Source organism: Barbus barbus (genome assembly GCF_936440315.1).
Source record: "Barbus barbus genome assembly, chromosome: 34".
Taxonomy (NCBI): Eukaryota; Metazoa; Chordata; class Actinopteri; order Cypriniformes; family Cyprinidae; genus Barbus; species Barbus barbus.
Window position 1 is genome coordinate 22,864,798 of NC_136762.1, and position 24,417 is coordinate 22,889,214.

The 24,417-nt window shown below is 34.1% G+C and overlaps 1 protein-coding gene across 2 annotated transcripts; it reads left to right on the forward strand.

The window, feature by feature from the left end:
• The first annotated feature begins 15,878 nt into the window (after positions 1–15,878).
• Positions 15,879–24,042, forward strand: LOC306854006 (uncharacterized protein). Of its 2 annotated transcripts, XM_079391777.1 has the most exons (8): positions 15,879–15,965; positions 16,073–18,080; positions 18,280–18,360; positions 18,530–18,562; positions 22,139–22,192; positions 22,391–22,441; positions 22,547–22,579; positions 23,501–24,042. In XM_079391777.1, exons 5-8 carry the CDS (start codon positions 22,147–22,149, stop codon positions 23,755–23,757), a joined length of 387 nt encoding a protein of 128 aa, XP_079247903.1. In that variant the 5' UTR covers positions 15,879–15,965; positions 16,073–18,080; positions 18,280–18,360; positions 18,530–18,562; positions 22,139–22,146; the 3' UTR covers positions 23,758–24,042. The 2 variants fall into 2 exon arrangements, 1 of the variants encoding a protein (XP_079247903.1); XR_013782795.1 differs by lacking the exon at positions 15,879–15,965 and having other exon boundaries at positions 16,846–18,080.
• Positions 24,043–24,417: the final 375 nt, after the last annotated feature.

Consider the following 24,417-nt stretch of genomic DNA (forward strand, 5'->3'; position numbering starts at 1 on the left):
GGAGGATTGGATCCAAATGTTTGAGAGACCATTTACAAAAGGTTCAAGATTTTGTTGGGTTGTATTAGTAATATTTACATTTGAGAATTTAGTTTAGTTTACATTCAAATGTCCGTCCCTGTTTGTAAATTACATTTTAATACTGTACATTTTACAGTTTTGTTCTGTAAATGTGTTTACAGTTTTTCAGTTTACTTTTTTTTTTTTTTTTTTTTTTTTTTTTTTTTTTTTTTTTTTTTTTTTTTTTTTTTTTTCCAACCACAGCTGTCAGAATTATTTTGTAAAAACTACGGAATTTTGCAAAATCCATATTATTGTAATTATGCCCATTGTCTACTTTAAATAACTTCCATACTTTGGTTTTATTGTTTTATTTAATTTCATTTACAATGTGTTGGTACCTATTTAGTTTTCCTGCACTATAACACCTTGTCAGCAAAATCGTTTTCCTATCTTTGTAAACACAGCAGACTATAAAGTTCACTGGATTTTTGATTCTCTAAATAATATTACTTACAATAACTATTCATATTATATGTATTTGTGTGTGTGTGTGTGTATTACAGTGCTTTTTTGTTTTTACTGTTGATTTACATTGCATTTTATTGCTTTTACAATATTTAAAAATAAAGCTAATTTTGAATATTATGCAATTGCCCTGAATATTTAACTCTATATTGCACTATGCTTGTTTTGGAAATGATGCGTTTGGAACTCTTCATGTACATTTTTCAAACCCTGTAGCCTAAACCATTCAACACAAATATTTTTAACTCTAGCAAAATTGCAGAATGAGACTTGTGTGGTTTTAAAACGGTTTCGGAAGTGTTTTTTTTTTTTTTTGGACCTTTTAAATACTGTTCCTATAGTAAATTATTATTTAAAAAAGTTGTATTCGCAGAAATATACAGTTGTCTTAATTTCTTCAGCTCAAACAGTGTATAAGTGTAATGGATTTATAGCAGTTCTGTACATACAATAAATCAAGGGTCAGGACGTATGAGATTAATAATCAAGAAAAAAGACTTCTGCATCAGCCAGAATAATATTCTGAATATTTTACAGTTGTTTTGATGGCTTTATCTCCAACGGTGTCAGAGTTTAATTCATTTAAGTAGGTACAGTATCTAAAACATTAAAAATACAGTTTCAGTACCATATATAACAACAATAAAGCCATAATCTGAAAAACCAAGCCTTGTGCATTGTGGGAGATAATATTCTGAATATTTTACAGTTGGTTTGATATCTATATCTCCAACGGTGTCAGAGTTTAATTCATTTGAGTAGGTAGAGTACATAAAACATGAGAAATATGGATTGTGGACTGTATATAAAAACAATAAAGACATAATCATAAAAAATAAGCCTTGTGCATTATAGGGAATAATATTCTGAATATTTTACAGTTGGTTTGATATCTTTATCTCCAACGGTGTCAGAGTTTAATTCATTTGAGTAGGTAGAGTACATAAAACATGAGAAATATGGATTGTGGACTGTATATAAAAACAATAAAGACATAATCATAAAAAATAAGCCTTGTGCATTATAGGGAATAATATTCTGAATATTTTACAGTTGGTTTGATATCTTTATCTCCAACGGTGTCAGAGTTTAATTCGAGTAGGTACAGTACATAAAACATGAGAAATCTGGATTGTGGACTGTATATAAAAACAATAAAGACATAATCATAAAAAATAAGCCTTGTGCATTATAGGGAATGATATTTAGATATTTTTAACAGTTGGTAAGATACCTTCAAATCAGATGGTATTGTTGTTTAATGTATTTGTATTATTGCATACATTAAAAGTTGTAAAATTATTATAAAATGCATAACATGCTAATTCCAAAAACAGAGCCTTGTGCAATAACAGGGAGGTTTTTCAGAACATTTTAGTATTGGTTTTACGGTATAATTTAATGTAGTTAAATTGTTTAATTAATTTATATGGTGAATTTTTCATAATTTTTTTTCTAAAAATTAAGCCTTGTGCAACGTAAAGGACAAATATTTATGTCTATCTGAGTTAGTTACGGCTTGAAACATAACAGGCGTTAAGAGTTTAACTGAAATGAAACCGAATGTCTAATGAATGTCAAACGTAAAACTAACTTTACCGCCGTCTGTACTTGTCCCTTTCATTCTGCACCGGTACACATAAGTGCGCGCGCTGCACGTGTTTTCCTTGCTTCATGCATGTTTCTGCATTATATGAGTGGCTTTGAAATCTAAATCGCAGCATGTTTCAGATGGAAAAAAAAAAATTCTTCTATATCTGAAAATATTAGATGATTTATAACGATTGGTTCCCAGCATAATTACAGCAAAAATCGTGGTTACAGCACTGAGCCGCTGCAATGGAGCAGCTCTAATGCTATTTAAGATGATGTACCATAGAGCAAATAAATGAATAAATAAATAAAAAAATTTAAAAAATGTACAGTGAAAGTAACAACAAATTGTAAATTACATTATAATGGGCATAATTAACTGTGAAAAATAACCAAAGGATATACAGTCAAACCAATAATTATTCAGAGACCAGATATATAATATATATATATATTTTTTTTTTTTTTTTTTACTAGTGGGTGCAGGACACTATAGTTAATTTAAGTAACTGAGTATAGCAAAATAAAGTAAACTGTGACAAATTATACCCAAAAATTCTTCATACAGTGGACTACCAGTAAAATTTATACAAAAGTGAGACCAAAAATTATTCAGAAAAAAAATTTGAAATTCAGACTTTCATGAAGCTGGTTGACAGCATGCCCAGGAGACTACAGGCTGCCATTAAGGCTAAGGGTGGCCCGACAAAGTATTGATAGTTGTGTAAATATTGTCATACCAACAGCTGTCTGAATAATTTTGATTGATAGAAAGGTATTATCAAGCTAAATTTGTTCTGACACAGTTTAACTTGGAGTTCTTGTAATATTTTATAGCATTTTCTAAACTATAGCGAATAAAATGTGAGAAATGTTGAAGGTGTCTGAATAAATTTTGGTTTGACTGTATTTATTTGATAAATGAAGTTAACCAACTAACATTTTAATACTCCTTTGTTTTCTTTACCCAATATTTAAAAAATGTACAAATACAATAAAAATATCGGTACCGGTACTCAGTATCGGCAAGTACCAAAATTAAAGTATCGTATCGGGCGAGTACTGGAAAAAGTGGTATCGGTGCATCCCTAGCAAAATCCTTATAAACTGTATTGATTTCTTTAAAATTTCCATAAAAGTGTCTTATACTATAGTATAGCTGACCTCTTGTCAATCTGTTTACAAAAATCTTTCATATTTTACAGGTTTGTTCTGAGGCCGAACAACAGGTGCATGCTTTGGTCAGCAGTGCAGCAGGAGATGGGTCAGAGGAGGTAAGTGTGTGTTTGTAATGCTCAACAGGTAGTTAAATCTCCATTAACTTTGGTAAGATGATGTAGAATCATTACCTTAACATTACAGACAATTAGGACTGTGTGCTGCAATGATTTCTCTCATACCCTGATTGTTTGATCTATGAATTCACTTGTATTATGTCATTTTCACATCAGTTGTTTTGGATACTCAAAGCATCACCATGTACTGCCGTGTTATCCAAAATTAATGTTCAGTAATCAAACCTTTTCAGATCTCAACAATGTCTGATTCTCAGCTGACATGTCATGACAACGCTCAACAGGTAATGTACTTTCCATTAAAAATGAGCATTTAATAGGCATTTATTTCCTAAATGTTCTTTAGTTGGCAACAACATTGATTTTTAATTACAATCAAACTTAAAGAATTGAAGGATAGTGATAGGCTGATGATACACAGGACAACATTTTGAGTAATTTTGTCAGGCAATTGTTTTGAGCAATGTTGCTTGGGCACTTTCCCCACTGAGAATGGGTAACAAATTTTTATCTGGATACTTTAAATCAGTCATGGGCCCTGTTTCTCATCTGGTTGCCCATTGATGCCAACATTAACCTAAGTTGCCCCGCAACATTGCTCAAAAAGTTGCCCCATGTATCATCAGTCATAGGAATTGTTTAATTTACAATTGTATTGATGATGGTTCATTCTGAGCTAGCATGTGTATCATATGTCGTATGTCCCCATACTTACTGCTTTTGTCATACTATTCAGTACAGTGCAATACATTTGTGATATACATTTTGTTATTAGTGAAATTAAAATAACTTATTTAAACCTTAGCCCTATGTCTTAAAGGTGCCATAGAAAGAAAAACCTTGAAATTTACCTTGGCATAGTTGAATAATATGGACAGGTAAAACTGTTTCTGGATAATTTTTGCCCTTACCTAAGCCACATACCTTTTATGTAGATATCAGAGACCAATTTAAAATATAGCTGCGAGCAGCGATGACGGGCCCAAGCCGTCAGCATACGCCACCCCGGTGGCATCGATAAAACGGTGCCCAGCGAGCACAAGCATCACAGTAACCCTCTGGCAGTTTGGTTTTAAGGGATACGGCAATTAAAGGGTTAATCCAAACCATCAACTCTGTGAAACACACACAGAACAACATATAAATCTTTAAATTCTGTGAAAATATATTTTTCATTGGTAGTTGATGTTAGTTAATGCATTTACTAATGTTAACAAATGAGAAATTATTATAGTTACCAAAGGTTTTAATGATTTATAAGCATTTTTTAATGATTTATTTTTCCATTAACTAACATGAATAATTTTTTCTAACACAAATGAATAAAGTAAAAAATATATTGTTAATATTTAATGTTATTTGTGAATTAACCAATGTTAAAAACAACATTATTTAACTGTTGTTAATTTACATCATTAATAATTATATACCATTTAATGTTTATCAAAATCAATTCCAAAATGTGTTAATATATTATTAAATTTTAAAGTTTTATCTTTTGAGCATGACTATTTTTCTAATATTAAAAATATTATGTTCATTGTTAGCTCATTGTAAGTTCATACTATCAATGAAGAATTAACATGCTGTAAAAAATATGTTTTTCATTGTTAGTACATGTTAATTAATGCATTCCCTACTGTTAACAAATGAGACTTAATTATAAAGTGTTATCAAAACCTTTAATGCTTTATAAGCATTTTTTAAGGATTTTATTGAGAAGTTTAAACAGACCCTCTCTCTCTCTCTCTCTTTCTCTCTCTCTCTCTTTCTCTCTCTCTCTCCCCCTCCACACTCACTGAACTCACACAGTCAGTCACTCACCCAGTCACCCACCGCACACATTAGAAGCACAGTGACAGGAGATCTCTAAGTTTTAAATTTTTCTCCTCCGCATAGTGTATTGTAAATTCATGAAATTAAGCACATATCCTCACACTGTATTGTTCTGTGTATGTAATTTTTTTTGAAGTGTTTGGAAGCTGCTCTTAAAAGAAAAAAAAAAAAAAAGTTTTCTCTCTTTTCTGTAACTTTAATAAATTGCCATTAAAACACCGTTCAAGATATCGTAAATCCGTCCGCAATTTAGCATCTTCAGTATTTTGGCGTCATGACAAAAAATGTTTGGTGTGATTTCCGTGTTTCTGTTTGGAGGAGTATGAATTTGTTTACAGCCCGTTTAAAAAAACAAAAAACCCACATTAAAATAAATATAGCAGACTTCCTGTTGGTCGTAGCTAATGACTGTAAATTAGAAAGTTGTCCGGATTAATAAGAACAATTTATGTACCGAGTTTGGTGTCTGTAGCTATCATTATTTATATATATATATATATATATATATATATATATATATATATATATATATATATATATATATATATATATATATATATATATATATATATATATATATAAAATCATTAATAATTATATACCATTTAATGTTGTTCAATATTAATTCCAAAATGTGTTAATATATTATTAAATTTTAAAGTTTATCTTTTAAACATGACTATTTTTCTAACATTAAAGATTAATAAATGCTTTTAAAAAAAATGTTCTTTGTTAGTTCATACTATCATGGAAGAATTAACATGCTGTAAAAATATATTTTTCATTGTTAGTTCACGTTAATTAATGCATTTCCTACTGTTAAGAATTGAGACCTTATTATAAAGTGTTATCAAAATCTTTAATGATTTATAAGCATTTTTTAAAGATTTTAAAAAACAGACCCTCTCTCTCTCTTTCTCTCTCTCACCCACTGCCTCAATCCACACAGTCACTCACACAGTCACTCACAGCCCACCCCACCCCACCCCTCACTCAGATGCAGGCTGGCAGGGAGCTCTCACTCAGAAGCAGTATATCAACTCTCTGATAGTTTTAAAATTTTCTCCTAAGCATAGTGTATTGTAAATTCATGAAATTAATCACATATCCTCAGACTGTATTGTTCTGTGTATGTAATTTTTTATGAAGTGTTTGGAAGCTGCTCTTAAAGGAAAAAAAAAAAAAAATCTCTTTTTTACTGTAACTTTAATAAATTGCCATTAAATCATCGTTCAAGATATCCTAAATCCGTCCGCAATTTAGCATCTTCAGTATTTTGGCATCATGAGAAAAAATGTTTGGTGTGATTTACGTGTTTCTGTTTGGAGGAGTATGAATTTGTTTACAGCCTGTTTTTAAAAAAAACCCACATTAAAATAAATATAGCCGACTTCCTGTTGGTCGTAGCTAATGACTGTAAATTAGAAAGTTCTCCGGATTAATAAGAACAATTTATGTACCAAGTTTGGTGTCTGTAGCTAAAACTAACCCCCCCATTTTTGACAAAAGGTGGCGCTATAGAGTGCCTCTTCCACGCCCGTTCATGAGCTTTTTCCAGTGTCTAACTATCATTAAAATGGATATGTGTGTTGAGTTTCATGACATTCTAAACATGTTATCTGCCTCAAAATCACCAGAAACGAATTTTCAACTTTGACACGTTGCCATGGTAACATAATTTTAGATATCAATATTCCCTTCACAGTTTTACATCAGCCGTGTTTTGACATTATTCTGGTGAAGTTTGAAGCAAATCGAGTAAAAAGAAGATGCTGAATTCAAAGCATTTTGAAAACGACACACTTCCTGCAGCCAGTTGGTGGCGCTATAACTTTCAGTCATTATAGTCACATCTATCCGATCGGCATCATACAACGAACAAACCACTGAAGTTTGATCTACATCATACAATGTATGTGGACGTTATTAGGCATTTCCTGGGTCTCATTTTTCGCCATAACTTCATCGCCTCGCCACGGGCAAACCGTTCGACATATCAAAAATATCTTCACAATTTAGCGTCCCCAATGTCTTGAGATCATGTTCACCGAGTTTGGTGGCAATCGTATGGAAATCCTCAGAGGAGTATATCAAATTCCAGAGCATGCGCTTTTTAAACAGCCCTGAATAGCCGACTTCCTGTTGGGCGGAGCCTATGACATGCTGCGCGGAAGTTGTTCGGCTCAATGAGTTCTATATGTGTAGCAAGTTTCATATGAATACGTGCAAGTATGTGTGAGCTATACATCAAGTTTTCTGACAATTTTACAGGGGGCGCCGTAGAGCCCCTGTGCCACGCCCGGGTCCCAGCCTCAGCGGCGTCCTAATGGCCGCAGGTTCCAACATGCGTGCCAATTTTCAAGAGTTTTCGGGCACGTTAAAGCCCCCAAAAGTACCTGGATAGTCGAAATAAAAAATAATAAAAAAAATAATAATCCTTAGAAGAACAATAGGGCCCTGCGCCTTACTGGCTTGGGCCCTAAAAATAATAATCCTTAGAAGAACAATAGGGCCCTGCGCCTTACTGGCTTGGGCCCTAATAATCCTTAGGGGAACAATAGGGCCCTGCGCCTTACTGGCTTGGGCCCTAATAATCCTTAGAAGAACAATAGGGCCCTGCGCCTTACTGGCTTGGGCCCTAATAATCCTTAGGGGAACAATAGGGCCCTGCGCCTTACTGGCTTGGGCCCTAAATATAGCTGCAAGCAGCGATGACGGGCCCAAGCCGTCAGCATACGCCACCCCCGGTGGCATCGATAAAACGGTGCCCAGCGAGCACAAGCATCACAGTAACCCTCTGGCAGTTTGGTTTTAAGGGATACGGCAATTAAAGGGTTAATCCAAACCATCAACTCTGTGAAACACACACACACAGAACAACATATAAAACTTTAAATTCTGTGAAAATATATTTTTCATTGGTAGTTGATGTTAGTTAATGCATTTACTAATGCTAACAAATGAGAAATTATTATAGTTACCAAAGCTTTTAATGATTTATAAGCATTTTTTAATGATTTATTTTTCCATTAACTAACATGAATATTTTTTTCTAACACAAATGAATAAAGTAAAAAATATATTGTTAATATTTAATGTTATTTGTGAATTAACCAATGTTAAAAAACAACATTATTTAACTGTTGTTAATTTACATCATTAATAAATATATACCATTTAATGTTGATCAATATTAATTCCAAAATGTGTTAATATATTATTCAATTTTAAAGTTTTATCTTTTGAACATGACTATTTTTCTAATATTAAAAATATTTTGTTCATTGTAAGTTCATACTATTATTGAAGAATTAACATGCTGTAAAATATATTTTTCATTGTTAGTTATGTTAATTAATGCATTTCCCAATGTTAACAATTGAGACCTTATTATAAAGTGTTATCAAAATCTTTAAGGATTTTATTGAGAAGTTTAAACGGACCCTCTCTCTCTCTCTCTCTCTCTCTCTCCCCCCCCTCCCCCCCCCCCCCCCCCCCCCTCCACACTCACTGAACTCACATAGTCAGTCACCCACCCAGTCACCCACCGCACACATTAGAAGCACAGTGACAGGAGATATCTGATAGTTTTAATTTTCTGCTCTCCATAGTGTATTGTAAATTCATGAATTAATCACATATCCTCAGACTGTCTTGTTCTGTGTATGTAATTTTTTATGAACTGTTTGGAAGCTGCTCTTAAAAGATGAAAAAAAAAAAAAAGTGTTCTTTTTTACTGTAACTTTAATAAATTGCCATTAAATCACCGTTCAAGATATCCTAAATCGGTCCGCAATGTAGCATCTTCAGTATTTTGGAATCATGTGAAAAAATGTTTGGGGTGAATTTTTGGTTTCTGCTTGGAGGAGTATGAATTTGTTTACAGCCAGTTTAAAAAAAAAAACACATAAAAAAAAAAAATAGCCGATTTCCTGTTGGTCGTAGCTAATGACTGTAAATTAGAAAGTTGTCCGGATTAATAAGAACAATTTATGTACCGAGTTTGGTGTCTGTAGCTATCATTATATATATAATCATTAATAATTATATACCATTTAATGTTGATCAATATTAATTCCAAAATGTGTTAATATATTATTAAATTTTAAAGTTTATCTTTTGAACATGATTATTTTTCTAACATTAAAAAGATTAATAAATGCTTTAAAAAAATGTTCTTTGTTAGTTCATACTATCATGGAAGAATTAACATGCTGTAAAAATATATTTTTCATTGTTAGTTCACGTTAATTAATGCATTTCCTAATGTTAAGAATTGAGACCTTATTATAAAGTGTTATCAAAATCTTTAATGCTTTATAAGCATTTTTTAAGGATTTTATTGAGAAGTTTAAACAGACCCTCTCTCTCTCTCTCCCCCCCCCTCCACACTCACTGAACTCACACAGTCAGTCACCCACCGCATACATTAGAAGCACAGAGACAGGAGATCTCTGATAAGTTTTACAATTTTCCTCTCGCCATAGTGTCTTGTAAATTCATGAATTAATCACATATCCTCAGACTGTCTTGTTTTGTGTATGTAATTTTTTATGAAGTGTTTAGAAGCTGCTCTTAAAAAAAAAAAAAAAAAAAAAAAAGTGTTCTTTTTTACTGTAACTTTAATAAATTTCCATTAAATCACCGTTCAAGATATCCTAAATCCGTCCGCAATGTAGCATCTTCAGTATCTTGGAAGCATGTGAAAAAATGTTTGGTGTGAATTTTTGGTTTCTGCTTGGAGGAGTATGAATTTGTTTACAGCCCGTTTTAAAAAAAAAAAAAACGCATAAAAAAAAAAAAATAGCCGATTTCCTGTTGGTCGTAGCTAATGACTGTAAATTAGAAAGTTGCCCGGATTAATAAGAACAATTTATGTACCGAGTTTGGTGTCTGTAGCTATCATTATATTTATATATATATATATATATAATCATTAATAATTATATACCATTTAATGTTGATCAATATTAATTCCAAAATGTGTTTATATATTATTACATTTTAAAGTTTATCTTTTGAACATGATTATTTTTCTGACATTAAAAAGATTAATAAATGCTTTAAAAAAAAATTGTTCTTTGTTAGTTCATACTATCAATGAAGAATTAACATGCTGTAAAAAATATATTTTTCATTGTTAGTTCATGTTAATTAATGCCTTCCCTACTGTTAACAAATGAGACTTAATTATAAAGTGTTATCAAAACCTTTAATGCTTTATAAGCATTTTTTAAGGATTTTATTGAGATGTTTAAACAGACCCCCTCTCTCTCTCTCTCCCCCTCCACACTCACTGAACTCACACAGTCAGTCACTCACCCAGTCACCTACCGCACACATTAGAAGCACAGAGACAGGAGATCTCTGATAGTTTTAAAATGTTCTCCTCCGCATAGTGTATTGTAAATTCATGAATTAATCACATATCCTCAGACTGTCTTGTTCTGTGTATGTAATTTTTTATGAAGTGTTTGGAAGCTGCTCTTAAAAGAAAAAAAAAAAAAAAGTTTTCTCTTTTTTACTGTAACTTTAATAAATTGCCATTAAAACGCAGTTCAAGATATCCTAAATCCGTCCGCAATTAGCATCTTCAGTATTTTGGCATCGTGAGAAAAAATATTTGGTGTGATTTCCGTGTTTCTGATTGGAGGAGTATGAATTTGTTTACAGCGCGTTTAAAAAAAAAAAAAACCCCACATTAAAATAAATATAGCCGACTTCCTGTTGGTCGTAGCTAATGACTGTAAATTAGAAAGTTGTCCGGATTAATAAGAACAATTTATGTACCGAGTTTGGTGTCTGTAGCTATCATTATATATAAAATCATTAATAATTATATACCATTTAATATTGATCAATATTAATTCCAAAATGTGTTAAACTTTAAAATTTAATAATATATTATCTTTTGAACATGACTATTTTTCTAACATTAAAAAGATTAATAAATGCTTTAAAAAAAATTGTTCTTTGTTAGTTCATACTATCATGGAAGAATTAACATGCTGTAAAAATATATTTTTCATTGTTAGTTCAGTTAATTAATGCATTTCCTAATGTTAAGAAATGAGACCTTATTATAAAGTGTTATAAAAATCTTTAATGATTTATAAGCATTTTTTTAAGATTTTAAAAAACAGACCCTCTCTCTCTCTTTCTCTCTCTCACCCACTGGCTCAATCCACACAGTCACTCACACAGTCACTGACAGCCCACCCCACCCCCACCCCTCACTCAGCTGCAGTGACAGGGAGCTCTCACTCAGAAGCAGCTCTGATAGTTTTAAAATTTTCTCCTCTGCATAGTGTATTGTAAATTCATGAAATTAATCACATATCGTCAGACTGTATTGTTCTGTGTATGTAATTTTTTATGAAGTGTTTGGAAGCTGCTCTTAAAAAAAAAAAAAAAAAAAAAGAATTCTCTTTTTTACTGTAACTTTAATAAATTGCCATTAAATCATCGTTCAAGATATCCTAAATCCGTCCGCAATTTAGCATCTTCAGTATTTTGGCATCATGAGAAAAAATGTTTGGTGTGATTTCCGTGTTTCTGTTTGGAGGAGTATGAATTTGTTTACAGCCTGTTTTTTAAAAAAACCCACATTAAAATAAATATAGCCGACTTCCTGTTGGTCGTAGCTAATGATTGTAAATTAGAAAGTTGTCCGGATTAATAAGAACAATTTATGTACCGAGTTTGGTGTCTGTAGCTAAAACTAACCCCCCCATTTTTGACAAAAGGTGGCGCTATAGAGTGCCTCTTCCACGCCCGTTTATGAGCTTTTTCCAGTGTCTAACTATCATTAATACTCATATGTGTGTTGAGTTTCATGACATTCTAAACATGTTATCTGCCTCAAAATCACCAGAAACGAATTTTCAACTTTGACACGTTGCCATGGCAACATAATTTTAGATATCAATATTCCCTTCACAGTTTTACATCGGCCGTGTTTTGACATTATTCTGGTGAAGTTTGAAGCAAATCGAGTAAAAATAAGATGCTGAATTCAAAGCATTTTGAAAACGACACACTTCCTGCAGCCAGTTGGTGGCGCTATAACTTTCAGTCATAATAGTCACATCTATCCGATCGGCATCATACAACGAACAAATCACTGAAGTTTGATCTACATCATACAATGTATGTGGACGTTATTAGGCATTTCCTGGGTCTCATTTTTCGCCATAACTTCATCGCCTCGCCACGGGCAAACCGTTCGACATATCAAAAATATCTTCGCAATTTAGCGTCCCCAATGTCTTGAGATCATGTTCACCGAGTTTGGTGGCAATCGTATGGAAATCCTCAGAGGAGTATATCAAATTCCAGAGCATGCGCTTTTTAAACAGCCCTGAATAGCCGACTTCCTGTTGGGCGGAGCCTAAGACATGCTGCGCGGAAGTTGTTCGGCTCAATGAGTTCTATATGTGTACCGAGTTTCATATGAATACGTGCAAGTATGTGTGAGCTATACATCGTGTTTTCTGACAATTTTCCAGGGGGCGCCGTAGAGCCCCTGTGCCACGCCCGGGTCCCAGCCTCAGCGGCGTCCTAATGGCCGCAGGTTCCAATGTGCGTGCCAATTTTCGAGAGTTTTCGGGCACGTTAAGGCCCCCAAAAGTGCCCGGATGATTGAAATAAAAAAAAAAAATAAATAAAAAAATAAATATAGCTGCGAGCAGCGATGACGGGCCCAAGCCGCCAGTGCATACGCCACCCCGGTGGCATCGAAAAACGGTGCCCAGCGAGCACACACAATACAGTAACCCTCTGGCAGTTTGGTTTTAAGGGATACGGCAATTAAAGGGTTAATCCAAACCATCAACTCTGTGAAACACAGACACACAGAACAACATATAAAACTTTAAATTCTGTCAAAATATATTTTTCATTGGTAGTTGATGTTAGTTAATGCATTTACTAATGTTAACAAATGAGAAATTATTAGTTACCAAAGCTTTTAATGATTTATAAGCATTTTTTAATGATTTATTTTTCCATTAACAAACATGAATAATTTTTACTAACACAAATAAATAAAGTAAAAAATATATTGTTAATATTTAATGTTATTTGTGAATTAACCAATGTTAAAAAACAACATTATTTAACTGTTGTTAATTTACATCATTAATAATTATATACCATTTAATGGTGATCAATATTAAAAAAATTAAAAGTTTTATCTTTTGAGCATGACTATTTTTCTAATATTAAAAATATTTTGTTCATTGTTAGTTCATTGTAAGTTCATACTATCAATGAAGAATTAACATGCTGTAAAAAATATATTTTTCATTGTTAGTTCATGTTAATTAATGCATTCCCTACTGTTAACAAATGAGACTTCATTATAAAGTGTTATCAAAACCTGTAATGATTTATAAGCATTTTTTAAGGATTTTATTGAGAAGTTTAAACAGACTCACTCTCTCTCTCTCTCTCTCTCTCTCTATCTCTCTATCTCTCTCTCTCCCCCTCCACACTCACTGAACTCACACAGTCAGTCACTCACCCAGTCACCTACCGCACACATTAGAAGTACAGTGACAGGAGATCTCTAAGTTTTAAATTTTTCTCCTAAGCATAGTGTATTGTAAATTCATGAAATTAAGCACATATCCTTACACTGTATTGTTCTGTGTATGTAATTTTTTATGAAGTGTTTGGAAGCTGCTCTTAAAAGATAAAAAAAAAAAGTTTTCTCTTTTTTCTGTAACTTTAATAAATTGCCATTAAAACACCGTTAAAGATATCCTAAATCCGTCCGCAATTTAGCATCTTCAGTATTTTGGCATCATGAGAAAAAATGTTTCCGTGTTTCTGTTTGGAGGAGTATGAATTTGTTTACAGCTCGTTTTTTTAAAAAAAACACATTAAAATAAATATAGCCGACTTCCTGTTGGTCGTAGCTAATGACTGTAAATTAGAAAGTTGTCCGGATTAATAAGAACAATTTATGTACCGAGTTTGGTGTCTGTAGCTATCATTATTTATATATATATATATATCATTAATAATTATATACCATTTAATGTTGATCAATATTAATTCCAAAATGTGTTAATATATTATTACATTTTAAAGTTTATCTTTTGAACATGACTATTTTTCTAACATTAAAAAGATTAATAAATGCTTTTAAAAAAAATGTTCTTTGTTAGTTCATACTATCATGGAAGAATTAACATGCTGTAAAAATATATTTTTCATTGTTAGTTCATGTTAAATAATGCATTTCCTATTGTTAAGAAATGAGACCTTATTATAAAGTGTTATCAAAATATTTAATGACTTATAAGCATTTTTTTAAGATTTTAAAAAACAGACCCTCTCTCTCTCTTTCTCTCTCTCACCCACTGGCTCAATCCACACAGTCACTCACACAGTCACTGACAGCCCACCCCACCCCCACCCCTCACTCAGCTGCAGGCTGACAGGACCTCTCACTCAGAAGCATTATATCAACTCTCTGATAGTTTTTAAATTTTCTCCTAAGCATAGTGTATTGTAAATTCATGAAATTAATCACATATCCTCAGACTGTATTGTTCTGTGTATGTAATTTTTTATGAAGTGTTTGGAAGCTGCTCTTAAAAGATAAAAAAAAAAAAAAAAAATCTATTTTTTACTGTAACTTTAATAAATTGCCATTAAATCATCGTTCAAGATATCCTAAATCCGTCCGCAATTTAGCATCTTCAGTATTTTGGCATCATGAGAAAAAATGTTTGGTGTGATTTACGTGTTTCTGTTTGGAGGAGTATGAATTTGTTTACAGCTTGTTTTTTAAAAAAACCCACATTAAAATAAATATAGCCGACTTCCTGTTGGTCGTAGCCTAAAACATGCAGCATGAAAGTTGTTCAGCTCAATGAGTTCTATATGTGTACCGAGTTTCATATGAATACGTGCAAGTATGTGTGAGCTATACATCAAGCTTTCTGACAATTTTGCAGGGGGCGCCGTAGAGCCCCTGTGCCACGCCCGGGTCCCAGCCTCAGCGGCGTCCTAATGGCCGCAGGTTCCAATGTGTGTGCCAATTTTCAAGAGTTTTCGGGCACGTTAAGGCCCCCAAAAGTACCCGGATAGTCGAAATAAAAAAAATAAAAAAAAAAATAAAAAAAAAAAATAATAATAATCCTTAGGGGAACAATAGGGCCCTGCGCCTTACTGGCTTGGGCCCTAATAAATGTGATTGTTGTAGTGGTCCTTATTCCACTTTTAAGTGGGCTGGTGTGAGATGTAAGGGTAAGTATTTTGTTCTGAAAATTTTAATATTTTTAAAAATGTTTTACCATTGAAACCCTAAAACTGTGTAATCTTGACATTCTAAATGTATCTTTAAATTAGCTTGAAAAAGCTGACCTTTCTTTCTTTCTTTCTTTCTTTCTTTCTTTCTTTCTTTCTTTCTTTCTTTCTTTCTTTCTCAGTCTATCTGCCTGTGTAATTGTGTAATCTATTCATATTTGTATTAGTCTTCTCCTATCTCTGTTCTCTTCCATCTTATAGCCACACTTTCAACCACACTGATCATCTCTCACTGTTTTACCTATCACTTTTTAAAGCATATTTTCTTGAATCACATTTTAATCAAATGAAACCAACCTTTTTTATTATATGCTCAATCTAGTTTGTTCCCGCTTCTGGCATAAAACTTGCTATGAGAAAAATGTGAAGCCCAAACCTGACCCCTCAACATCCGTAAGTATGATTTATTGAATAGTCAGATATGTTTTAATTTTCAGCAATTTTCTTCCTTACAATGAAACTTTCTGAGTATGTACAAAAATATATGTTTACTATTTCAGGATTCCGATGCATGGAACATGTCCGATCAGGACTATGTACCTAATTCTGTCTCAGAAAGTTCAGATGCAAGCATATCGTCTCCAGAAAAACTCTTAAACAATAACAATACTGAAGTGTTCTGCATCAAATCTTCTGCAGAAATTCAAAATGGCAGACCATGCCAAGAGAGCGTCATAGGTAAAGATTCACTCCCAAAAGTTCCAGTCTGCACAGCACAGCTTGAAATGTCAAACAAGTACAAATATCGGAAGTTCACAGCGATGTAAGCGTTGCAAATACTGAAAACACTGTTGAGGATATCACAGGCACAGGGGAAGATCCATCTTTACAATCTTCAAGTATATCCTCTTCAATAAACAAGAAGAGTTACTGCTACATTTGTGGAAAACCGCAGTCAAAATTTACACGGCACTTAAAAGTCCATGAGAATTCAAATGTCGATGTTGCTCGGGCTTTGGCTCTACCAAAACATACCAAAGAACGTCAAAAACTTCTGAACAAACTGCAGAACAAAGGAAACTATGAACACAATGCAGATGTTTTAGCGAATGGGACTGGATTGTTAAAACTCAGACGTAAGCCAAAGAAAAGATATGATTCAAAAGATTATGTGCATTGTATGTATTGCCATGCAATGTTTCTCCGAAGGGATCTCTGGAGACACGTTCGAAATTGTCTTTCCAAACCAGTGGAAGATCAGGCAGTGCCAGGAAGAACTAGGGTCTTGTCTCTAGCAACAATGTCTAATGTAGCCCTCTGTCAACAAATATCACAAGGTGTTTGGAAGCTGTTGACTGTGATGAAAGATGATGAGATCTCTGCTGCTGTGCGGAGTGACTTCTGTATCCTTCAGCTGGCCCAGTCATTTTACAATAAACATGGGCAGGATCCCACCAAATATGACTATATTCGACAGAAGCTCCGGGAAGTTGGAAGACTTCTGCTGATTCTGAGAAAGGAATTTTCTGTACAGACTCTTGAAGATGCTGTAAGACCTGCAAATTTCAATGTGGTTATCCAGGCTGTCAAGTGGGTATCTGGGTTTGATGATGGAAAACACTCATTCCAGACTCCAAGCCTTGCCCTTAAGTTGGGCCACTCACTGAATAAGATATGTGACATTGTACATTGCAGAGCTCTAATGGCAGAAGATGATGAAGGGATAAACTCAACCCAAGCATTCAAAAAACTGTATGATGCAAAGTGGTCTGAACTCGTTTCCCACACAGCTTTGACCACCTTGAATGAGGGGCGCTTTAACAAGCCATCTACCCTCCCTTTCACAGAGGATGTACAATGTCTTCATCAGCATCTTGAAAAGGTTGTTGATTTAGCCTCTGAGAACGTGAAACAGATGCCATCAGCACAAGTCTATGGCGACCTATGCAAAGCAACTCTTGCAAAAATAATACTGTTCAACCGGCGACGTGGAGGAGAGGTTGCAAAAATGCAACTCAAAGGTTTTCTAGAGAGGGACACAGCTCCCCTACACAAAGATGTTGCTGTTGGGCTAACAAAGTTTGAACGAAAACTTTGTACACATTTCAGTCGGGTGGAAATTAGGGGTAAAAGAGGACGAAAAGTGGCAGTTTTGCTGTCGCCAGACATGGTTGATGCCTTAAAGCTCCTCATAAGCAGAAGAAGGGAGTGTGGAGTCCCTGAAGATAACCAATTCCTGTTTGCTCGACCAAGCTGTTTGAGTTTTTATAGAGGACAAGACTGTCTGAGGATCTATGCACGCGAGTGTGGTGCACAAAACCCGGAACTCCTCCGGTCGACCCAACTGCGCAAACATGTGGCAACTTTATCGCAGGTGCTTAACCTGAAAAACCACGAGTTGGACCAAGTTGCGGACTTCTTGGGCCACGATATTCGTGTGCACAGAGAATACTATCGACTTCCAGAGGCTACAACCCAGCTGGCCAAGATATCAAAGTTACTCCTCGCTATGGAGAAAGACTCTTTCAAATCTCCAGGGCAAAACCCTAGAAGAAATTGAAATTGAAGGTAATGCTACTAAAGTTGTTACAAATGACGTTTTAAAGTTTACTGTAAGTATATTTATATTCTAAAGACAATCCCTAACATACAGACCATAGATCTTAACAATGTAATGTTAACCAAATATTAGTTATCACTGTGTCTTCTATTTTTACTCTTAACGTTAGCAATGTTAAGCTTACTTGATACTCAAATTTTATTTTAGACAAGTTAGACTTTTCTGATTCGGAACATAGTGAAGACAGTGATGCTGAGGAGGTGCATCCACAGACCCAAACAGAAACAGGTAAAAGCACATAAACATACAAACATCAAATCAGTAAAGTCAGTGTAAGAAGTGCACCATATGATGCACCAAAACATTATACAGTAGTTCAGAGATGTTATAGAAGCATAATTCATATTGAGCAAGCACTGCTGCTGTTTGTTATAGTATTTTATTTTTCTATTCACAGATATTGACCCTGCCTTAGGAGGCCCATCTCAAGGTATGACAAGACTAAAACTTTAACTTCAAACCCACATACAGTACTGTGCAAAAGTCTTAGGCCACTAGTATTTTCACGAACAAAAAAAAAAAGCTACCTGAAAAACTATGGGCAAGTGTACCTCAGAACAGAAGCTGTTTTACCAAAAGCTGTAATACCAAATATTTATTTGATTTAGTTAATAGAAGTTAATTGATAAATGAAATCTATTTATGGCATTCATTTGAAAGCATCCTCATTTTACAGCATTTTTACACAAGTGCCTAAAACTTTGAACAGTACTGTAGCTTTGCAGGTAGGTTTTCTTCTTCATCTTGGAGATGTTGCCACAGTTCTTCTGGATTTAGTCTGTCTCAGTTTGTTCTGTTACTTCAAGTCATTCCAGACAGACTGATGATGATCAGATCGCTGTGTGGAGCACTGGCTGTTATCAGACTCCTTGTGCAGACAATAATCTCACTGAATTATTACAATTAATGACAAAAATAATATTTGTAAATGTAAACTGATATTTCGCTACCGCAAAAGATAGAAATAACCGAAATAACTTTTATTTATTTTTTATGTATTTATTTATTTTTTTTAGGGTGAAAATACTAGTGGCCTAAGACTTTTGCACAGTACCGTATGTATATATACTTTTGAAACCAAAATGAGTGCCATAAATGTTTAAAATTCAGTTTAGATTGCTTTTGATTGCTTAAATTAGAATATTGTATATTATAGAATATTATAACACTTTACAGTAGGGGTACATAAATTACCTTGAATGAATGCATAAATTAATGGAGAATTATGAATTACTTCATCCATTAATATCTCAATTATCAGGAACTAGCATGAGTTCAAAGTCTTTTATTCATGACGTCATAGATAAAAAAAAAACACCTTAAGACATTCACTAAGATGAGTACATCATCATGATTAATAGGTTATTATGCATGACTATGACGTTTTCTTTTTCACAGAAAACAAGATTTTTAATATCCATTATGGATAAAGCTATGCTTATGGTACATGATTCAAAGAAGTATTATTTACTACAAGTGAGACTACTTGAATTATTAAAGGAATATAAAAAAATCCACATTACCTCATGCATGCATACAGGTTAGAACAGTATATCAGTAACAGTAATTAATGTGAGAACTAATGTTTTTCATTAATTATGATAGGAGTTATCAAGCACGTTTATGTCTTCTTCATAGCAGCCTGCAGGTAAATGGACAGACCCCCAACACTGGCCAATCACAGCACAGAGTATGTGAATTCTGTTGACAAATAGAGTAGTCATCATAAACTAAGCATTAATTTCTCATTACCTCATCGTGTGACACCTCTAGTAAAGTGGTAACTTGGTCCTCTGGAATACTGATAAACAGTGTGTTATTAAAGCGATAGTTCACCCAGAAATGAAAATGTGATGTTTAACTGCTTACCCCCAGGAGTCAGTGATGTAGATGACTTTGTTTCTTCAGTAGAACACAAAGATTTTTAACTCAAACCGTTGCAGTATTTCAGTCATGGCAGTCAATGGGTCCCATGGCTTTGAGAGTCAAAAAACATGCACAGACTAAACCAAATACATGCTCTGGCATAGTAGTATTCTGTCTTGTGTATACGTCACTTATTTGTTTACACGGTGCAGAGAGATTGTGGTTACGACAGCTAATCAGAATGGTAATTACTTGTGCTTATCCTGATTGTTGCAACCAAATTTTGTTTAGCCGTTGTATTCACAATCTCTGCACTGTGTAAAGAATGAGTGCAGTAACGTGCGGTGAAATCTTGTCATGGGTAGGCTGTGACCTATCAATGTGGCATATATGTTCATATATTCATTCAGTTAATGTAGCAACCCAAGTTCATATCAGGCATCATCACATCGCTGCCTGCATACAGCAAAGTCAGTCATGTGTGAGGCTAATGCACAATCAAATCTAATAATCAAATTAATGGACACATCTATCTTATGATGACTTATACAACAAACAAATGTTTTGTGCGGGACACAGTAAGAGAGGGAAGCGGCGCGGTGTCAGCGAACCGACAAGCAGCCTAGTCACTCCTTCAAAATGCGCAAACGCGCACAGACAGCCACACACACGCTATTGGTCTGGTGACGGCGCACCAGGATTTGAATAGGCTACAGTCAGAAAACATTGTGTCAGCAGTACAGCTTTAAAGTACAAAAACAGCTTATTCGCTCCTACAAACTGCGCTAGGCGCACACACCGACACGCAATGAGCATCTGACGACGGCGCACCAGGATTAAAAAAAGAGAACTAGAAAACAGCATTTTAACCCTTACGAAATGCACCATAATCGCACAGATAGACATACAGTACAAATGTGGCAGAGGTGATGGAAGAGAGAACATTTTGGTGTCAGCGCACAGCAGGCCTATAGCCCACCATCAGACAACACACACAAGCCAATATACGGGTTTTAAAAAATATATAAATAAATGAATGGTTTACGTTTTAAAGGGGGTGCTTACTTTTATTTGTAGACGAAGTCCATACGTCTATCCCTCTGGACAAAGCTGTCAATTACTTTGTTGTAAAAGTCCTCTTTGTTGGGTGTATTACTCAATTTCATGAGTTGACAGCCAACGCTAGGCGCCGCTAGATGCTAGTATCGGGAAACGCGGATTGAGTGAGAGCGAGTGGATCACGTGACATGAAGCAAGCTCGGTCTCTGCCTCAATGTTGATAATTCAAGACAGCATGAGAACTGATTGCGCATGCGCAAATCTACGTAAACTACGTTCTATGGACCAAAGAGGCACTGCTAACCTCTGCCTCAATGGCCATGGCCTTGAATTTCCTGCATGAAACAATGGTTTTTAGGAGCAAACAATGGCAAAATGAGTATATTATGTGTATTCCTGAAAAACTTTGTTACAAAAAATAATATTTGGAATAAAATAAATGCAATTAATAACGTGGTTTGAGGTTAATTAATAAAGCTCTTGGAATTAATAAATGTAATGTCAACATTGGTGAGGCACTGCCTACCCTGCCTACCCTGACCGCACCTCCCTGAATGAGTGATATATATACAGTCTAATATTTGGATGTCAACAACATTTGCATACTCTGTGCTGTGATTGGCCAGTGTTGTGCTCGGTCAATATACCTGCAGGCTACTATGAAGAAGACATGAACATGATTGATATATCATATTTAATGAAAAACATGCGTTCTCACATTAATTGAGATACTGTTCTAGCTTGTATGCATGCATGAGGTAATATTGATTATTTTTCTATATTCCTTTTAATAATTCAAGTAGTCTTACATGCACAAAATGCTTTTTTTGTATTTTGTAGTATGTAGCATAAGCATAGGTTTATCTACAATGTATAGTAAAGATCTTGTTTTTTGTGAACAATGAAAACATCATGAACATGCATAATAAATATAAATCATGATGATGTACTCATCTTAAGGTCATGAATGAAGTCATGAATGAAAGACTTTGAGCTCATGTTAGTTCCTGATAATTCATGAGATTCACACTTGCCATAAAGTGTTACCATGTTTTTGAATTATTTTTATTTTTTTTTAAAGATCATTGCATGAAGGACAAATATCACAGCAGGAGGGAAGAGCATGAACAACCTGGTAAAAGCACACAATCATATAAAGAAAGAACACTGTACTAGGGAATTCTGTCAATCATTTTAGCTGTTTTTATAGTAAAGGAGGATTTTTTTTTGCAAGAGATTTACAGTTTCCACTTAAATGTGTAGAATAATTGATGAAATGTTTGAGTATGTTCCATCAGAACCTTTATTTTGAGCCATACTATTCATACCACAGGAGTGAAGAAAGCTAGGCAGCCTGTTGTGAACCCTCCAGGCACCTCAGATGGTATGAGCATCTACCTCACTCAGCCAGCGTATCCACTGAGGTTTGATTCAATTCATGCAGACCAAGCAATACTACTGTTATAGTGTTTTATTTGTCTATTCACAGATATTGACTCTTCCTTTGGAGGCTCATCTCAAGGTATGATGAGAATAAAATGTTTTTAACTACTAATCTATATAGGCCTGTCATGATAACTTTTTGTTGGTCGATATATTGCCCTGTAAATAATTGCGATAAGTGATATTATTGTCATTTTAAGACCATTTTATTCCAGTGAATGTATAATCATAATATAACAGCATAATAATGCAAGAAGGCCACACACTTTCAATTGACAAACAAACATTTAATTATTAAATTATTTAGGTCATGAAAATTAAGTGTCCAAATATTAGATACCTTAAACTCGAATAAATAGTAAATACACATTTTCTTAAAAATAGAAAAAAGACAAATGCACGAAGAACTTTTATGGAGATTTTTCCATCTACAGATTTTTCCTTTTTTTTCCTCTGAAAAGTAAGATAATATACACACTATTGCTGAGAAACACAATCCCTGTTTAATGTTTTTTATGTTTTTGGGTTTTTTTATGTAAATATAATGGGTGATATATTCCATTACCAAAAATTGAGGTCATGTACATTTATTGTGCAATATATTGAGATGTCGATATATTGATTATTGTGACAGGCCTAAATCTATATTAGGAAATAAGCAACCATGAAGTTAGGTCTTTAATTTCATTCTTTTACTTACAACTTGATATTTGATATATGAGGAATGTAACATTGGGCCAACCGTTAAAACCAATTTTACAAGGATGGTAACACAAAAAAACGTAATAAATAAATTGCTCCTATTATTAAAGCAAACATGTTTAATGAAAACATGCAGCCCATCATTTTTTTTACTCTTACGGATTAGTGATCTATACAACAAGACTTGACTAAAGACAAGGGTTGGTAAGAGTGTGGCTGGTTGGGAGAAGAGGGAGATGAGCTCTGGCCGTCATAGTGTTTACCCCAGGGTTCAGGTACCTGTTTTCCTCTTTTGTAGGGAATCACGAAACTTCTGCTGAAAAATGTCTGGAAGATGTTCAAAGGAAGCAGAAACGAACCTGGTCTCCAACTGAAATTGCAGCAGTACAGAGGCATTTCCGCGACCACATAGCAAGGGGTAAACTCGGCTCTAAAATTGAATGCCAGCAGTGCAAGAATGCTGAGCATCCAGCTTTGGCTACTCGCACGGTCCAAAACATTAGGGATTTTGTCAGGAATCGCGGCTTAACCCTAAAAAAGAAACAGTCTCATTAGGTGTTTTTGTTTTTTACTTTTTGTTTATATGTTAGCGGAATATTCTTCTGCTGTTGAAGTTTGTTGATGGATTCAATATGCTTTCAGCAATGTTTAGTTTAACTGTTAATTTAAGTTCTCCTCTTTACACTTTCAGTAAGAGCGTTTGTTTTTTTTCATTACACACAGTACACACAGGATATTTCTTTATAAACAAAATTATCTTGTGATGTAAAATATTAAGGGCAACTACTGTAATGTTGCTGTAAACAAGAACAAATTAAACTTTGCTCCTTGTTCACAGATATACTGCATATGTCTGCATCGCTTGTTTGAATGTTGTTTCTTCGCTTAAATATGATCACTCAGTCTGGGTTTTTCTGCAAACAACCGGCTAGATTTACATTGTGTATAGATCGATAGAAAGATAGACAGACAATCCCTTATGTCACTCCCAAATAGTAGATCCTTGAATACACACTATAAAAGGTAAGGTTGCATATTTAGAGCACTATACAAAAATATTTTACATACTTCCACAATGCGTGCACCGTGTCCAGAGTCTGATCATTGGTCCTCGTATATCAGGTATGTCCCTTTAATACACATTCTTCACTAATGTGTATGTGTTAAACCATTGGTCCTCGTATATCAGGTATGTCCCTTTAATACACAGTCTTC

What these genes read in the sequence shown, in the direction of transcription:
- LOC306854006 (XM_079391777.1), top strand. Translation starts at nt 22,147, where the DNA reads ATGAAGGACAAATATCACAGCAGGAGGGAAGAGCATGAACAACCTG. An exon ending in GGAAGAGCATGAACAACCTG is followed by an intron (nt 22,193 to 22,390) that starts GTAAAAGCACAC and finishes TTCATACCACAG; the next exon opens with GAGTGAAGAAAGCTAGGCAG. An exon ending in CTTTGGAGGCTCATCTCAAG is followed by an intron (nt 22,580 to 23,500) that starts GTATGATGAGAA and finishes CCTCTTTTGTAG; the next exon opens with GGAATCACGAAACTTCTGCT.